General features: G+C 45.7%; 1 protein-coding gene across 1 annotated transcript; it reads right to left on the reverse strand.

The window, feature by feature from the left end:
* Positions 1-384: 384 nt before the first annotated feature.
* LOC136537220 (uncharacterized) lies at positions 385-18648 on the reverse strand. Its single transcript, XM_066529267.1, has 2 exons — positions 18370-18648; positions 385-483 (listed from the first exon to the last, which is right to left on the reverse strand). Exons 1-2 carry the CDS (start codon positions 18646-18648, stop codon positions 385-387), a joined length of 378 nt encoding a protein of 125 aa, XP_066385364.1.
* Positions 18649-18872: the final 224 nt, after the last annotated feature.

The following is an 18872-nucleotide window of genomic DNA, read 5'->3' on the forward strand; positions in this document are numbered from 1 at the left end:
CCTCTCCCTCGGCACCTCAGGCACGGCGACAGATCCACCCACCCTTGCTAGCACCTCAGGCGTGGTGGTAGATCCGTCTACCCCTGCTGATTCTTGAGGCACAACAGCGGGGCCACTCCCCTCCACTGACACCTCGGGCACGACGGCTGATCCGCCTGCCACTACTTCTTCTGAGGACGAGCCGATGGTTCGGCCCGCCTCTGCCATCCTCACGGACTCCCTCCCTCCCGCATAGAATGGGAAGGGTCCCTGCATGGATGAGGGGATACCTGTCAGTGTATCCTCTATCTCCAGGTCATCTCGCTCGTTGTCGGTAACTACCTCTTCTTCTTCTTCTTCTTCCTTGTTGTCGTCGTCATCACTGTTGGTTTCCTTTATGTGCTCTCACGCGCGTAGCTTTTGCTGTTTTTTCCTCCTCCCGTCCTCCTTTGCCTTCTGCTGCTGCTCGGCCATGGCATGGTTGGCCGCCATCACGACTAGATCCTTCAGCAGCGGAGCCAGAAGATCTGTAAGAATGAGTCTCTTTGGCTGGTCACCCTATCTTAGTATCAGCGTTAAGAGGTTGGGAGTTTGATTAAAAAGAAGGCACGAGGAAAGAAAACTTACAAAAACAATGTATCCTGGTTCCGGCTGCATTAGGGGATGCCTCGGCACCGGATATACAAAATCAAGGATGGCGCCGACTGACCCTGGATGGATCCCTGCGAACAGGACACCAGGGCCCCATTTAAGCTATCCGGGTAACAACCATCAAATCTCACAAGCCATACCCATGAAGGGTCCGAATCACCCCTAGGCGATTCTATCCGAATCCCCTAGGGGCTCGAGGGCTACACCCACCCCCTAGGTGATTCTATCCGAATCCCTTGGGGGCTCAAGGGCTACACCCATCGAGTGCGCTCGCGCGCACCCTCTAGCGAGTTAGAACACCCCTCGGGCGATTCTATCCGAATCACCTAGGGGCTCGGGGCTACTGTCGGGGACCAAATACTGGGGTACCCAAAGAGGAGGAGCTAACAACCATCAAACGGTGATGCTCCCGAACAGATAAGAGCGCGACTACACCTCTTGCCTAACGACCAAGTGTAGACTTTGCCTTGCCCGACGTCTGGGAGTAGACTCTGCCTCGCCCGATGTTCGGGGGCTGGCTTCGCCTCGCTCAACGTCTAGGGGTAGACTCCGCCTCACCCAATGTCTGAGGGTAGACTCTGCCACGCTCGATGTCTAGGGGCAGCCTCGCTTGATGTCTAGGGGCTGGCTCTGCCTCGCCCGATGTCTGAGGGCAGACTCCGCCTCGCCCGATGTCCAGAGGCTGGGTCTGCCTCACTCGATGTTCAGGGGTAGACTTCGCCTCGCCCGACGTCTAGGAGCAGGCTCCCCTCGCCTGACATCTGAGGGCAGACTTTGCCTTGCCCAACGTCTGAGGGCAGACTCCGCCTCGCTCGATGCCCGGGGGCTGACTCTGCCTCGCCGGACATTCGAGGGCAGGCTCTGCCTCACCTAACATCTATGCGCTGCTCCTTCATAACTACGCACGCATATGAGGTGGGGCACTCAAGTCAACTACAATACTGAGGACCATACCCTGCACGCCTGCACGAAAGTACCATCAGGATATGGCTAGACGGGCACTTTAAGCCCTTCCAGGCATGTTAGAGCCCAAATAGTGTTGTGGGCACCGACATTTGTCCTACAGTGTTATGGGTGCCGACATTTGTCCTTGGACACGAATCCTGATAGAAACATACGACAACCACTACGGTCTAGGAGGAAACTCATGTCATCTACAGAAACGAACATGGGGCCTCTATGTCGTCTGCTCCCCATAGAGTTATGGCTTGGCACCCTGGTGTGTCGCGCCGCCCACCGAGGCGGGATGGGACGTGACCACTTGCTGAACGAAGCCAGAGCATGGCCCTATCAGGATCAGCGAACGTACTATCCCTAGCACCGTCTGCCGTGTCAGGAGGATAGGCTCGAAGGAAAAGGAAGACCTAGCACCTTCGAAGGACCTTCTTTACCTCTAGTTATTCTTCTTTCTCCCATCTATAATCCTTGCTCCCCCTAGATCTATAAAAGGGAGGGCAGGGCACCCCACTAAAGGGATCAATTCAACACACCATGCATCACATAACACACAGCTGAGCAGCAACCAAGCTCTTAGCGTCCTTTTGACCTTTTCATCGGAGACTTGGGACCTGTCCCTCTCTTGACTGTTTGTACCCCCTACTATGAACCTTTTAGTGCTAATAACACGAGCAGCAGCAGCAAACTAGACGTAGGGATGTTCTACCCAAAATAGTATAAACCTTGTGTCTTTTAGTACACCATCCGGGCCCAACGCGCAATAAATACAAATTTACTTGTTCGTGTTTACTTGAAACACTAACACTGCTACTGCTGCATAGCTTGCTGCTGCTACTAAAACTGATCCTGGCATGCCTGCACTTGAGCAATGGTAGTTGTTGTCTCCTGTGCCTAATGAGCCTGGTCCAGCCGCATACGCTCAAGTATAGCCAGCAAGGCAGGGTCTGTCTATGGCGGCTATGGCTGTGGTGGAGCTGAGCTAGAGCCACCGGCCTCTCTATCATGTGCACATGGTGGCATATGCGGGATAGGCCGGTAGTCTTCATCTGAGCTATTAGTCGGGTCGCTCTCGACCACATCCTCCTACTATGCCTCTAGTTGCTCTAGCTCTATCTCGGCAATGGCCCTGATGGCCTCGTCCTGCTCAGCTATAGTCTCTGGCACCTTGGTCTATGGCTCGGCTGGCTAGGAGTCCTTCCACGACTATGACATAACAGCTAGCTCATATCATACTGTGGGAACTCTGTAGTAGCACCGCTCAACTCAGCCATTGTCTCTGGAGACTTCTATGAAACTGGCAGCCTAATAAGAAATGTGATCCAGTGAGCATATGACAACTAACGATGGCCTCTAAAGCATCACATCCCAAATGTCAAACACTGTTTAGGAGACCAAGTGGTGGACTAGCCAAAGCTGAATACAGGTCAGTCCCTCTCGGTAGCCACTCCTCAGAAGCAAAGACCTCATCATGACTGCATCAAGGATACGAGCTGTAGGTGTAAGGTCACACGGTGTCCGGCTCGATCCTTCTCCAAATGACTCAATGAAACAAGCCCTAACCAACTCTGTAGGTGATACTATTCCACCATGAGGGTGTCTTAGTGGCTCTGTCTCTCCATAACAGATCTTGTGAATCCAAATAGGAGACTCTAGAATCCTCAATATTTCTCTAGCCCTCTAGCTCTGTAGCTAGTAGTCATGGCCTCTTAAGGCAAAGTGAATGAACCTGTGACTCGGGTCAATCAACAAGAAAGCATAAAACTCTCTGACCCATAATGGAACATACCGACCAGTTTGTCCTAGAAGATCTACCAGACCTGGCAGGTAGCTGAGGTGGGGACAGATCTGCTCTCCTGCAACAGCAACTATAGCCTCTAACAAACAAACTCTCTGTGATCTGAATGCCACACCACTGTTGAGGTAGGCATTGTAGAAATCCTCCTACAGCACTGTGTAGAAGTGCTCTGAAGCATGCTCATCCTACCTTAGTGGAAACCACTCCACAAAATGGAGTTGCTGCACTTGCCTAGCTATGGCTGCCCTTAGGTCCAAGTGTACCACTAGAGGTAGACCCTATGGTATGAGAGGTGGACGAGAGCCATGTCTCTAGGTCTGAGGCCTCGGTGACACCTGGGTGTGAGTGCGACTGGAGCGTCGAAGTCGTGGCTGCTCTGCCTGCTGCTTGGTCTCCTCCGAAGGCTCAACCTCCTCCACTCGAGTGCCCTCTGGTGCATCCTCCAGAGCAACATGCCGACCTCCAAGCAAGATAGTACTAGGACTACCAAGACTAGCCTCAAGCTGCTCAACTATGGTCCTCTGAGCTGGTGACAACTGATTGCCAATGTGAATACCACTGCCTCTACCACCTCTCTTAGCACGCTCTGTGGTGATGGCCACTGCTGCTGCTCTCTGTCTCTATATCACATCTCTTACGCTTCTTCTTTGTAGTGGTCTTCTTTGGCCCATTCCCCTTTTCCTATGCTGTTAGGCGAGGAGGACGCCTCTCATCATCATCGTCGGGACCACCCCCGATGTTCTTACAATGAGCCATATCTAACACTGAAAGGAATCACTGAACCTAAGAGAATGCACTGCCAAAAGATACAACTGCTGCTGACCACTTGTAACACCCTCAGTGTTACGCCCTAAACAAACTACTAAATCATGTCATGGGCATCATGTTTATGTAATAATGCATGTGATAGAAGGTGTTGATAAATTTCTTGTAGCCTAAAATAACCAATAAAAATGTTAAATAGAAATTTATTCAATAACTCATGTTATGTCAAGTAGGGTGGAAAACCATTTTTTATTGAGCAAAAGTATTATAGAACATGTGTGTGACACCTAAATAAGGTTTGAAGTACAAACTTTGTAGATGACAATGCAACTCTTGCTGTAGAAAAATAATATGACTAGCTAGTATTTCTATTGGCTTGGAAATGGAACTTGAAGTCAATTTTAGCTCAAGACTTGGAAGAAATTTTAAGTTTGAAAACAGTGTGGCAATGCCATGTTGGTGAATTAATTCTGGAAAATCTAGTTGAAGGTCAATGCTATGTTTTTGCTCCTTATGGTAGACTGATGTCCCCTCGTTAGCATGGTCTAAGTAGTTTAGCTTCAACTGTGTTAGGTTAGTTTTTAGATGCGCTTTAAAATTCATGCATGTCGTATGCCTGGCTCGTGCGCACGGTCACCTCACGCGGCCGCTCGTCGTCGCGCAGCTGGCTGTGTTCCGCGCACCATGGTACTAAGCCTAGTTAGCCTGTCTGCCCGTGGGTTGGTCGTGGTCGGCCCCAGCAGGCCACTGTCATCGCCCTACAACGCTGACTGTCGCGCTTCTGTGCGCACCGTTGTGCGTACCGGAGGGCTACCACTGTGCTATGCCGATGCAGCCGCTACGCGGTCACGTGGTGAGGCATCGTCGCGATGCTGTTGTCGGGTGCCCTCGCTGTCGCCGTGGGTGCGTGCCATTTTGACCGTTGATACGTGCGTGGGGTTGGGCCAAGGCTGGGGCTATTGTTGCCATGGCTACGTGGTAGTTGCCCTGCCCTATGATTCACCTACCACTAGTATGTGTCGCCACTCGTTGTGTCTGGGTCAACCAATCCTAGCTTCAGGGTGACTTTGATGCCTCCCTGCTTTGCCCTGTCCCGCTAGCCAACACTAGTGAGCCGCTCGGGCCCGGCTACCGCATTCAAGTGCTCCGCACGCTGGCACCCCTCTTGGCTCTATCTAAGCACTACTCGATGTGCCTCCTGCCCTCCCTTATGTGGCCATGTCCTCATGTTGTCGTATTCTATCAGGTCATGGCCGAGTCACCCCTAATGGGGCCGCGTGGCGTGATGTAGCGGTGGCGATGCGCCGCCCTCTCCCCTTCATAATCACCAACTCAAAGCTTCCTAGCCCAATTCCTCGCGTCAGTGAGAAGCAGAGGAAGTTAGCTTGACGCCCCACTCTCATCAGGTCCAACGGTGGTCTAGCCGTGGGCAATTTCATATTTTGCTCGTCATCGATCATGTGTGTCGTCGAGCCGGTAGGTTTGGGGATAAGGCCAGTAGGGTTAATAGCAGTTCAATTTGTCATAACCACAAACTCACCTTGATTCCCTCCATCCAGTGCTCGCGCCATTTTGGTCAAGGAACTCGTCGATGACGTGGTGACGTATGGGTGTCCATCCCAGAGCACCACCGCCCCGGTGGCTCGCACGTGGCCAGAACATCGCAACACTCCCCTGCTTGAACCGTTAGTAGGGCGTACACCATAGTGAGCTACGGATGCTTCTCTGCCATCTCTACCTTTCCGTGAGGGCGTAGGCTCACCAGAACAGTCGCGCCGCCGCCACGAATAGCCGCTTACCGCTGCAGCCCACGATAGTGCCCCTCTAAGTCCCTAACCGCCACCCATCTTTGCACGTTTAGCTATAGATGGTGGTTGGCCCCTTAATTTTGTCGTAGCGAGCCTAGTTTGCTCGGCGTAACTGCCTTATGCCATCAGCCGCCGCGCCGGCGCACGCAGGGTTTCTAGGGATCTCCCCGTGGTAAAGGTGAAAACATCCAAGGGTGTGGATGCAAGATTACTGACGGTAGGAATAGTGTGCATAGTAGTCGTATTAATCTTTGAAAGCTTGAGGGCTATTATGCAAACTAGCCACCGCGCGCGAGCGCCCCCGGCCTTGGGCCATACTGGGCCGCCGCGACGCGCGCGCAACCGCGCCCGCAGTGGGCCGCTGGGCTACCGGGCTAGAATGGGTTGTTGTCGGCCCTTTTCTTTTTCTAATACATTTTTAATTTAGTTTCTAAGGTAAACTTGTAAATTCAGTATAAAATTATGTAGTTAACCGAAATTGTGAAACCAATTTTATTCAGTTCCTAAAATCATGATCTATCTGCTAGTCTATTTTGTTCACATAGTTTTATAATATTTTTAGGAGTTATCTAATTAATTTGAGATGCTTAATATTGTAAGATTTAAACCTGTAGAATTTTTGTGATAAATTAGAAATAGTGTTGGCTCTGAAACTTTTATAGTAAATTCCTCACATTATTAGGTGCTCACTATAATTTTTGTAGCTCCATAATAATTAGTTTGCTAAGGTAGCTAAATGAGCCCTAGTTCGAAAATATATATTTAATCCATAAAATGCCGAAACACCTTTAGGATTGTAGGACTAAAACATTTTTCTAGAGACAAAGACTTACTTGTTGACGTGGATACATAGACTAGTACGTTAGTCATTAAAGCTAGCTCGTTAGCTTGCAGAGCGTAATCGTATTTTAGAGTTACAGTTACCGTTGATTATTTACGTCTCTTCGCTGCATCCACGTATATCATAATAGAAACAACGATGGATCATGGATTCGACCAAATCAACAGAAAAGATGGTGCCTTGATGATCGTGTCACTATGATGGAATGATAATCTTTGGTTATATCTTGCCTAGGCAAGCCCCGGCGCATAACCTCTATTATTCTGAACTTTATTTTATGCTTGTGCATTAAGGTTTAAGGAGTTGAATGAAAACTACTTGCATATATATATCCTTATCCTATAAGTCCTACTAGAATATCAGGATCATATAGATTGCTATGCTATAGGATCCGGTAGAAGTCGAGTGATTACCTGTCACTCATGAGAGATAGGAAAGATATTATTATTGTTATTATATTACTATCACATGGAATATATATGAAGGATAATTGGAGACCGGACAGAATGGTTCTTTAGATCTAGACTTGGTTATGCATTCGAGCGAGGCTCGGATTGCACTTGTTCCGCCTGTGTCGATTGAGGACCGTCCGTTGCTATAGATGGTAGTTATGTCATAGACTTATAATCCTGAGCACATACTTGCTTATGGGAGCGGGAAGTCTCTTTATGCTCTTGTCATAGGTTCTGGCTCTTTTCGGACCGACTGATTGGAGGCAGGGAAATGTGGAGGTCTAAGCACCATATTGAGACCGGGTCTCAAGTGTGGGGGCTTGGAGTTCAAGTTTGGACGGGGACCTAGACCCCGTGATAGAAGTGGAACGGGTTTGTCTTGTTTGTGCCTGGGGTACAAATGGGGCGTGTGTTTTGGGGTACCCAGCTAGGATACATTGATTCATGAATCACCATTTCTGTGAGACGATACCGACTTGGCTATGTTCTAGCACCGTAGTAAGAACTAGAACATGAAAGATGGTAAAATGGTTCTGATTGCTTACCACATGCTTGAAAGTAGCATATGTGCTTATATAGAATGATTAGTTAATGAACTAACGCTGACTGGTAATAAAACTTAGAACATAAGGATGAACTATTAGTAAAGCTCCCGCAGATACAATAACCCACAAGCAAAATAAGCCTTGCATATCCTTGGAGTCTTTTATTTTCCTCCTGTCGAGAAAGTCATGCTGAGTACAATCGAGTACTCAAGGTTTTATTCCCCCTATTGCAGGTGATCAGAGGATACATAGAGCTGACTCTTGTGTGTGGAAACCTCCTGGTGGGCTTAGAGAGGATTCCTTTCACGCTATGACCGTAGTGTTTATTTATAACCCTCACTAAAGGTTTTTATAAGAAAAGATGTAAAATCTGCTAGCATCTTTCGTATATAAATGTCCACTATGTTAATACTGCACCATGTTATTAAACTAATCTTTCTTTCCTCTGTAACTCTGATAACATTGTTATATTCCACTGTTATAATCAATTGAGGTAATATTCTGTTACTGTAATAAAGTGATGTAAGAAATGGCTTAAGAATATTGTAAGCTTTATTCTCTCATTTATGATCCTGATGAAAAAAATATGGATTTTTGAGTTCACCCTTGGGGTGTGCTCGACAAAACTACGTAGTTTAGTGTCCTCTCTTGAGTACTTAGTGTCTAATGGAAGACAAGTACTCCTGGAAGGTGTTAGATTAGGCAGTTCTGCCACACCACTGACACTCCCCCTAGATCACTACCGTTAGTCACTCAAGAGGCTTGGCCTCTATTTCGTACTCGTGGGCTTGGCCCCGAGTTTATCTGCCACTGTAACACTGATAAGCAAACTCACTGTCCAAACTCGCTGCACAAGATAGAGTAGGAAGTATACATAAGCAACATTAGATATGAGAGGTGCGATGGTCGTTGGAAGAAGCAAGCAATTAGGTAAGTGAACATATGGAATGTCTTGTGACCTTAGATCAAGTCCGGGACCTACGAAAGGATGAGACAACGAGCGTGGGGGGCACCACACGGGAATCGACAATGTCACTACATAGACATGTGGCCAACTGAAAGGATCAAGCATTGAACTAGATGTGGTTCAGGCATTATAACGAACACCTGGCGAGCGACTAGGGAACTCACCTAGGGAATTATGTCAATCGGCCAAGGGAATCGCTGGAGTCAAGAGAATCAACGGTGAGGTCGATGGAAGGACCACGACGACGATGGCGATGACCCATGGCGGCTGAGGTTAGGGCACCATGGTGGCAATGGAGGGGAGCGAGCGTGGGTAGAGAGGCGGTCACGGTGACTATGCTGCGCATGGGCGCGTGGAAGGGTGACCGGAGTGATGCGGCAGTGGCGCTAGGGTTCAGCCGAACATGGCAGTGCGGCGTGAATACAGCGGTGCGGCGTGGTCGCGTGAGGGAAAAGAAGAAAAGGATGTGTGGGCCCTAGCGTCAGATAGAGAAAATATAGATCAATTTTGCTTTGACAGTTGCGACCGGACACACCAGTGAAAATAACCTGACGGTGCCCCTCGGAGTCCGGTCGAGTACAAAGAGGTCCAGAGAGCCTCAAAACATGATCGGATGTAGCCTAGAGTCCGGTCATTCCTATGTTCCAACTTGTCCTGACCGGATGCGGATTCAACTTGTCACCGAACGCGGATGGAACACTGTTCATCGTCCGGTCTTCTTCAGCACTTGCATCTCCTCCTGATGTATTGACCGGACACTGCCATGGGTGAGTCCGGTCCCTGCGTTCGGTCCATCTTCCACAGCAATTTCTTCTCCTTTCTACGCGACGCTTTCTTCCAATCAAGTCCCAACTTTGATAAGACCAAAATAACCACAAATTGGGACAGATATGGGAGAGCTCTCTCAAACCCTCAATTTTTTTTAAAATAATTTGCCTTTGGCTATAATTCATTTTAGAAAAAAAGCAACAAAAGAGGCGAGGAGCAACATGTGGCCACCCAATAGGGTTTATAACCAATAGAAGCTTCAAATGCTCTCCCTATTTATGGACGAACACAGTGGATGTTCAAAAAAATAACCGAAAAGAAACGACAAAGCAACACACATGCGTATGCAATGCAATACTTGAAAGAAAAACTAGTTGCTCATCAAGTTTGATCCAAAGTTAAGCTTCTTCACACGCTTTTTGGCGGTTATCTTATCCATGTTAGACAAGCCCTAAGTGCATTACTAAAAATTAAACATATTTTATATTACAATGCAATACAAGGGACAACACAAGCTCAATTTTTTGTGAAGTTACTTAGATCAAGCACATTGAGCACATTCCTAAATCGACAAAACATAGCCTCATCTAGCGGTTTTGTAAAGATATCCACCAATTGATCCTCGATCCTTACACATTCTAGTGATATATTATTTTTAGCAACATGATATCTAAGAAAGTGATGACGGATATCTATGTGCTTGGTGCGAGAGTGTTCAACCGGATTATTAGCAAGTTTTACCGTGCTTTCATTGTCACACAAGAAAGGTACTCTTTCTAGAATGACACCATAGTCTAGAAGAGATTGCTTCATGTAAAGAATTTGTGCACAACAATGTAACACCCCTAGTGTTATGAGCTCATTTAGCACCATGATTTTGGCCTAAGTCAAATTTTCGAAATGAGTTTCTTAGGTTTTTAATTTAAAACGTACTTGAGACGATAAGCGAATCCTGTGACTTAGTTTCGTGGACTCAAATAAACGCTCAAGTTAAATTACGCAGTGAGTAGAAATATTTAGGAATGTCCGATAACGATTCTGGCAAGTAAATGGCGAATGATTTATTCTATTAGATTAAGCATGAAAAGCAACTTTTATAAATAAAATAAAATCCATTAATAAATAGAATGATATATATATAGCCTTGGTCTAGTGACATGTTACATATAGACTCGTTTTAGTCCCTACAATAAGTTGGTAACATACCCGCGACAATTGCCCGTCTGGCCGCTTCACAAATTTACGTGTTGGTGTGAACCACGTTACAGACGTGAGAGAGCGCAGCAACTTAGCAGTCTTCATTTACTTTTCCTAGAGCAGCTTTTGCTTATTCGCCTTGCTTTGCAATTATGCACCGTCCCATCTTTCGTCATGGCTTTGCACCCCGACGTGTCTATTTGCTTGCGCCCCTGTTTTCTCTCCCTCGCTAGTGTCGTATCTGAATTCTGATGAGAGCACGTGGTTCTGCCCCTGCCCACGTCGTGTCCTCTCACCTTCCTACGCTCGCCGCTACTGGCCGTGTTGTGCCATCCCATCTTGCTTTCCTTGTCGTGCTTGAAATTGGTGGCAAACCCACATGTGTCTCCTTACTTTACCTCTTGAGCCGCACGCGTCTCTTTACTTTACCTCTTAAGCTTGCCTGCCTTGCTTGTCTCTGTGGCCACAGTCTTGTCCGTGCCAACCGACATGTCCTACCGGCCACGCTGTGCCACGTGTGCCTCTACCCCACGCCCTGTTCTCGATGTCGCCGTGGCCCGCTGTCGCTGCTACTTCGCACATTCGTGCACTCTCTTTCTCTCCCTTTCTTTTCTTCAACCGAGAGGAGGCGTTCCAGCTCCCGTCCACCGTAGTCACTCCTTCCTTCCCCGCTCCTTGCCAGCGCTGAGTGCCTAGCCGGACGCAACCCGCCCACTACCCACAGCATGCCATGGCCATGGCCGCAGCCGCTCACCCGTCACCCCCTTTTTCCCCTCGTGAGCGCGCGTGAACCGGCTCCGCGCGGACCTGCTGCCCTCGGCGCGCCGTGCCGTAGCGCCGGCTGTACCACAACTACTCGCTACTATGCAGCGCCAAGTCTGCTCGGTGCCGGCCCTCCCCACGCTAGAGCACGTGCCGCCCCTTTCCTTCCCTGCGCTGGACCGTAGCCATGCCTCCCAATCGCCAATGCCGGTCCTGCCGTGGCCAAATATGTCCGACATGCCACCTTCCCTGCTCCCCCGCTCCACCACGTGAAGCACCAGTGTCCCCTCCTCTTCCTCCCCACGGCGCCTCCCCACGCATGCTCTGCCGCATCAAGCCATCCAGTCACCTTCGTCTGTGTCGGCACTACCCCAGCCGGGGGCGCGCCAGGTCCGCCAGTGCCGAGGAGTTGTCCTGCCAACATCGCCCTTCCACGCCCCTTTCCGGCTTCGCTGCACCCCTCATCGCCATAGCCGCCATTGCCGCCGCTGATGCACGCAGCCTGGCCGCTAGGGCCACCGCCGGTTCCTGGCCACCTTCGCCCGAGGCCCCGCGGGTCCCTGTGCAGCTCATCAGCGGTTTGTCGACCACCGCCATGCCTTTCCTGGCCCTACCGCGCCGTTGTCGCCACCGCCAGCCGGTGGCTCTACTCCGTACTCTATTTTGAGGAGAGAAGGTAAGGAAGCACAAATAGGATTCATTACTGGGTTCATTTCGCAAAAGTGCTAGACTCATAACGTTACAAGAAAGGGCATAGTTAATTTGGGGAAAGCCCAAGGGTCTTAGTGCAAGAGTTCCACCGCGCCTGGGCAGGCCGCGCTAGGCCAGTTCGCTACCGTCCCGCCAGGCTGGCTTGCTGGGCCATCCGTGTCCGCGTGCTTGGGTCGGTTTTGGGCCGCTATGGCGAGCGTGTCGGTGGGCTGCCAGTCCGGCTACCTGGGCCATTGGCCACGCGCCGCCTGGGCCTCTGGCCGGCCTGCTTCCGCACTGTTGGATTGCGGTCACGCCTGGGCCACGCGTGCGTGGATTTCCATGTTGGGCCGAATAGGTAGCCGCTGGCCTTTTAGTTTTCTAAAGCGATCGTTAAATTAGTTTCGCAAATAAACTTATAAAATTTGTAGTAAATCATAGAAAAAACATAAAAATGCCAAAGCAGTTTTATTGAGTTCCTAAAATCATGATCTACCTGTTAGTATATTTTGTTTACATAGTTTGATAATATTCTTGGAAGCTGTATAATTAATTTAAGGTACTTAATATTATAAAAATATAAACTTGTAGGAATTGTTGTGATAAATTGGTAATAGTGTTGGATCTGAAATTTTTACAGTAGGCTCCTAGTAATATTAGGTACTCCCTATAATTTTTGTACCTCCAAAATAATTAGTTTGCTAGATAGATAATAATGCCCTATTTCGAATAATAGTTAAATCGATAGAATAAAATAAAGAAATACCTTGGGTTTATATAACTAAAATAATTGTTGAGAAATAATGTCTTATTCGACAACTTGCATATGTAGACCAGCGTTAGAGCTATCTCGTTAGCTTGTGAGGCGTGATCGGATTTCTAAGCATTTCGGCTGTCGTTGATTATTTACATCTATGCATTTGCATTAATGCATATCATATAGGTACGATGATGGGTCAACAAATCAATTAAAGGATAATTGGGACTCCGAAGATGGTGTAATGGTATTCTCTCCAGGAGATGATGTAATGGGCTTTCTATTCAGTTGATGGTGGATGATCTGAAGATGCAGATACTAACTTTTGGTTATATTTTACCCAGGCAAGTCCCGGTGCATAACCCCTATTTTTCTGCAGTTTAAATTATATTTGTGCATTAAGTTTTAAGGAGTTGAATGAAACCCACTTGCATATATATATATATATATATATATATATATATATATATATATATATATATATATATATATCTTTATCCTATGAGTCTTACTAGTATGACAGGATTGTGTAGATTGCTATGCTACAGGACTCCGGTAGAAGTCGAGTGATGGCTATCACTCGCGAGAGATAGGAAATATATTATTGGATTATTATCACTTGGAATAAATATAAATGATGAAAAGGAAAAATTGTGACCAGGTAGGGATATGGTTTGGGTATTGGTGGGTGTAAGAGGTTGTGTCGCCGTGGACGCGGGGCATGGCATGGTTACACTGCTTTCCCTGTTTGTGTCGGTTAAGGACCGACCGTTGCATATGGCTCTAGGCAAGTCACAGACTTATTATTCCGAGCACATACTTGGGTATGAGCGCTTGGAAGACTTGTTGCTCTCTTGTCATGGATCCGGCTCTTTCCGGACCGACTGTTTTGGTGGTTTTTGAGTCAGAAGGTCCTTGCACCGCACTGAGTCCGGGACTCAAGGGCGGGGTCTTGGAGTCCTAGTTTGAATGGAGACCTGGACACCCAGGATAGGAGGGTGATGGGTTCGTCTTGCTTGTGCCTTGGGTACAAGCGGGGCGTATGTTTTCGGGGTACCCAACTGGGGGCATTGATTCACGAATCACCGGGCGATCCGGTATGGCTTGTCTACGGTTTAGCATCGAAGTAAGAACTGGAAGATAAAAAGATGGAAAAAGAAAATCTGATTGCTTACCACCTGCTTGAAAGTAGCACATGTGCTTACATAGAATGGTTAGTTAATGAACCAATGCGGCTATTAATAAAAATCAAATATAAGGATGCACTTTTAGTAATGCTCCAGCAGATGCAATAAACCCATAAGCCAGATAGCCTTGCATATCCTTGGAGTTTTTTCTTTCCTCCTATCGGATAAGTCTTGTTGAGTACAATTGAGTACTTACGGTTTTATTCCCCCTGTTGTAGGTGACAGGTGGAGGCTAGAGCTAACCTTTGTGTGTGGATTCCTCCTGGTGGGCTCAGAGAGGACTTCCTTTATGCTGCGATCATAGTTTTTATTTATAACTCTTACTAAATATTTTTATAAATGAAAGTTTTATAATCTGTTATCATAGTTTATATATTGATGCTTCATCACGTCATGAATAGATGTTTATTTCCGTTGTAACTCTATTCACATGTTTATATTCTGCTGTACAATTAAATTGTCCATGACTCTGATCATATGATTACATTCCGCTGTTATAACAATAAATATTATGCTCTGATGTTGTATTAAAAGTGATGTAAGAAATGGTTAATAATGATGTAAGCTTTATTATCTCATTTGTGATCCTGATGGCAAAAATATGGATTTTTAGGTTCTCCCCTAGGGTGTGTCCGATGGAACCGTGTAATTTGGTGTTCTTCTTTGGATGCTTAGTGTCTAATGAAAGGCGAGCACTCCTGGGAGGCACTAGATTAGGCGGTTCTACCACAAACAAGCACCCGCGGCAATGTACTCCGCCTCGGCGGTGGATAAGGCCACACTATTTTACTTCTAAGAGGTTCAAGACACTAGTGATCTACCAAGCAAATGGCACCCTCCAGATGTGCTTTTTCTATCAATTTTACAACCGGCATAATCCAAATCGGAATATCCAACTAGTTAAAATCTAGCTCCTTTGGGATACCAAAGACTAATGTTTGGTGTGTGCTTAAGGTACCTAAGGATTCTTTTAACGGCAACCAAGTGAGCCTCTTTAGGATTAGCTTGAAATCTAGCACACATACACACAATAAACATGATATCGGGCCTAGATACGGTCAAGTATAACAAGCTACTAATCATAGAATGGTAGAGAGTTTGATTAACCGATTTACCTCCCTTATCTAGGTCGAGATGTTCATTAGATGGCATTGGTGTCTTGATTGGCTTACATTCGTCCATTTTAAACCTCTTGAGAAGATCCTTGGTATATTTTTCTTAAGAGATGAAGATCCCTTCTCTCATTTGCTTGACTTGAAAACCAAGAAAGAATGTAAGCTCTCCAATCATAGACATCTCGAACTCATTCGACATCAATTCACCAAACTCTTTGCAATAGTCTTCATTTGATGAGCCAAATATGATATCATCAACATATACTTGACAAATGAAGATCTTTCCCTCAAGCTTCTTGGTGAATAGTGTAGAGTCGACCTTCCCAATGATGAAGCCCTTCTCAATTAGAAAATCCTAAAGACGCTCATACCAAGCTCTTGGGGCTTGCTTTAGCCCATACAACACCTTGGACAACCTATAAATATGATTGGGATATCTAGAGTCTTCGAACTCGGGAGGTTGATCAACATAGATTAGTTCATTTATGAAGCCATTTAAAAAAGCACTTTTAACATCCATTTGATATAATTTCATTTCATGATGAGATGCATATGCAAGAATGATACGAATCGCTTCAAGTCTTGCAACCGGTGCAAAAGTCTCTCCAAAATCCAACCCTTCAACTTGAGAGAATCCCTTTGCAACTAGCCTTGCCTTGTTCCTCACAACGATGCCTTGATCATCTTGCTTGTTGCAGAACACCCACTTTGTTCCAATGACTCTTGCATCTCGTGGTCGCTCTTCAAGTGTCCAAACTTCATTGTAGGTGAAGTTGTTCAATTCTTCATGCATGTCATTTATCCAATCCGGATCTTGAAGAGCTTCTTCTACATTCTTATGCTCAATACAAGAAACAAACGAGTGATGTTCAATAAATGAAGCAAGTTTTTTAGAGCGAGTCATTACACCCTTTAAAGCACTCACTATAATGAGATCTTGTGGATGTGCTTGTAGTAGGAGTGAATTTCTTCTATCAAACACTTGAGGAAGAGGTTATGGAGCATCAACATCTTGAGCTTGTGCTACCATTTGGTCATGGGAGACGTGAGTATCTTCATTTTCTACTCTCCCATCTTTATTATCATCTTGTGGCACATTTGATGAAGATGGTGGATCAATCACTTGTACGTTATCTTCATTATCTTTGGGCTTGATGTTTCCATCCAGAATGTTCTTCATGGCCTCCCTCAATGGTTCATCACCAACATCATCAAGATTCCTCATGTGCTCCTTAGGAGCCGTTAGATTCATCAAATTCCGCATAATATGTTTCTTCAACCAAGCCGGTGGCATGATTAAATACTCGATATGCACTACAAAGCTTGTCCTTCTTAAATTTCACATCCTTTAAACCTCTCACCAACTTATTTTTCATTAACTTCTTGAGTGAGCTCATCCCAACATGTGCAAGTCTTCTATGCCAAAGCCACCCAAGTGGTGTTTTGGTGAATAAGCATGCCTTCAAGTTTGCGTCTTCAGAGGTAAAATCCACTAGATATAGGTTGTTGTATCTAAAGCCCTTGAATATAACTTAATCATCATCTTTCTTTGACACAACCACTTTCTTCTCGGTGACCAAACATTGAAAGTCAAGATCACACAATTGACCAATAGATAGCAAGTTGAAGCTCAATGAAGCAACATATAACATATTTGATATTGAGTGATCATTTGATATTGCAACTTTGCCCAACCCTTGTACTTTCCCTTTGAATTGTCACCAAATGTAATCCTTTCTTGACCATCTACTTCTTCATCTAGTGAGGTGAACATATGAGGATCATCGATCATATGTTGAGTACAACCATTATAAATAACCCAATGACTTCCACCGGTCTTATAGTTCACCTACACACACAAGAGATCAAACTTGTTATTTAGGGACCCAAACTTGATGAGGGCCCTTGACTTCTCAACTAGTGACTTAGCAACCCAAATTTGCTTAGGCCTATTCTTGTTGGGTGGACCCAAGAACATGACTTTCATCTTTCCACTAGAATCTTTTCTAAGCATGTAGTGAGCATTGAAGGCAAAGGGTCTAGCATGCTTAGGCAAGGGTTATGGTAGTGGAGTTTCAAACTCATGAGCAAAGTAACCTTCTTGTCCACACTCAAAGCATCACTTTGGCTTAGGCTTTGACTTGTATTGTTGTTGATGTTGAACTTGAGCTTTCTTCTCTTGATTTGCCAAGAACCCAATGCCACTTCTATCCATCTTCATCACGGTGTTAATAAGTAGGTCACTTTGAAGATATTGGCCTCTTGTGAACTTGCTCAAACCGGTCTTGAGATGCTCTTTCTTTAACTTAAGTTTCTTGTTTTCTTCTCTAAGTTCAATATGGTTCTTCTCCATCTTGAGTTTCTTGTTCTCTTCTCGAAGCATCTCATTCTCAAGATTCTCTATCATAATTGTGTTGGTGGTTGATAGCTTTTCAAGATTCTTCTTGAGCTTTTCATTTTTATTCTTGAGCTTGACATAATCATCATAGTTGTCGGATTCAACCACTTTCTTGCCTTTGCTACTAGAACCTTGCTCAATGCACTCAACAATCAAGTCATCACATGATGTGGCTATATCAATCTTAACAACATTGTTAGTAGCATCATGTGGCTCATTTGGCAATAACTCATGAGAAAGAACAAGATTATCATGATTAACCTTGAGATTAGTGTACTCTTCTTTTAGCAAGTTGTAACTAGTGGTGAGCTCATTGTGTATCTCCTCAAGTTTGTCATGTTTTTCTCTAAGCTCCCTTTTTGAGGTTTTGAGTTCCTTGAGTTTGGATGACACAATTTTGTTCTCTTCTCTAAGTTCATCATTAGCTTTTTTGGCTTTGTCATACTTTGCTAAGAGTGAGTAATTCACAAGTTCTAGCTTCTCATTTTTAGCTCTTGTCTTTCTAATGATTTTAGTGTATTGGTTTAACAATTTCACAAGGTCATCATAAGAAGGTGATTCAAATACTTCATCAATATCACTACCATTCTCATCATCACTAGCATTGTCATCACCACCACTACCATCATCATTTTGTACCTTTCGTTCACCCTTGGTCATGAGGCATAGGTGTGTAGAAGATGATGACGATGGTGTCGGTGAAGGTAGTGAAGACACAATCACAAGAGCGGCTACCTTCTCCTTCTCATTTTCACTTTCATCATTGGATGAGTCACTTGATGATTCAATGTCCGTGAGCCAATAACCAATAATATGAGCCTCGTCATTCTTCTTCTTCTTGTGAAATTCCTTCTTCTTGCCATCCTTCTTCTTGTATGGATTGTTCTTCTTCTCAACATCATCATCACTTGAGTCATCTTTGTTGCCCTTATACTTCTTCTTATAATTGTCTTTCTTGGGTTTGGGGCATTGATGGGCTAGATGACCAAGATCTCCACAATTATAGCAATCCATTTCGGAGATGGGCTTCCTTCTACTACTAGTGAAGAATTTTTTCTTCTTGCCATCAAACTTGACACCATTCTTATTTAGCTTCTTGAGCATCTTGGTGGTTTTTCTTACCATGAGAGCAAGGCTTGCATCATCAATCTCATCATCACTTAAGGTATCATGATCAACTTTTGATTTGCCCCTCTTCTCTTGGCTAGCCTTGAATGCCAAATCTTTCTTCTTGGTGG

The sequence above is a fragment of the Miscanthus floridulus genome, chromosome 2, assembly GCF_019320115.1.
Source record: "Miscanthus floridulus cultivar M001 chromosome 2, ASM1932011v1, whole genome shotgun sequence".
NCBI classification, from domain to species: Eukaryota; Viridiplantae; Streptophyta; class Magnoliopsida; order Poales; family Poaceae; genus Miscanthus; species Miscanthus floridulus.

Bases quoted from the DNA above. Each gene is read 5' to 3' on its own strand.
- LOC136537220 (XM_066529267.1), bottom strand. From the start codon at position 18,648: ATGGATTGCTATAATTGTGGAGATCTTGGTCATCTAGCCCATCAATGC. The intron at 484-18,369 runs GTAGCCGCTCTT...CCGCTGCTGAAG, and splicing joins GTGAAAATGAGAAGGAGAAG to GATCTAGTCGTGATGGCGGC.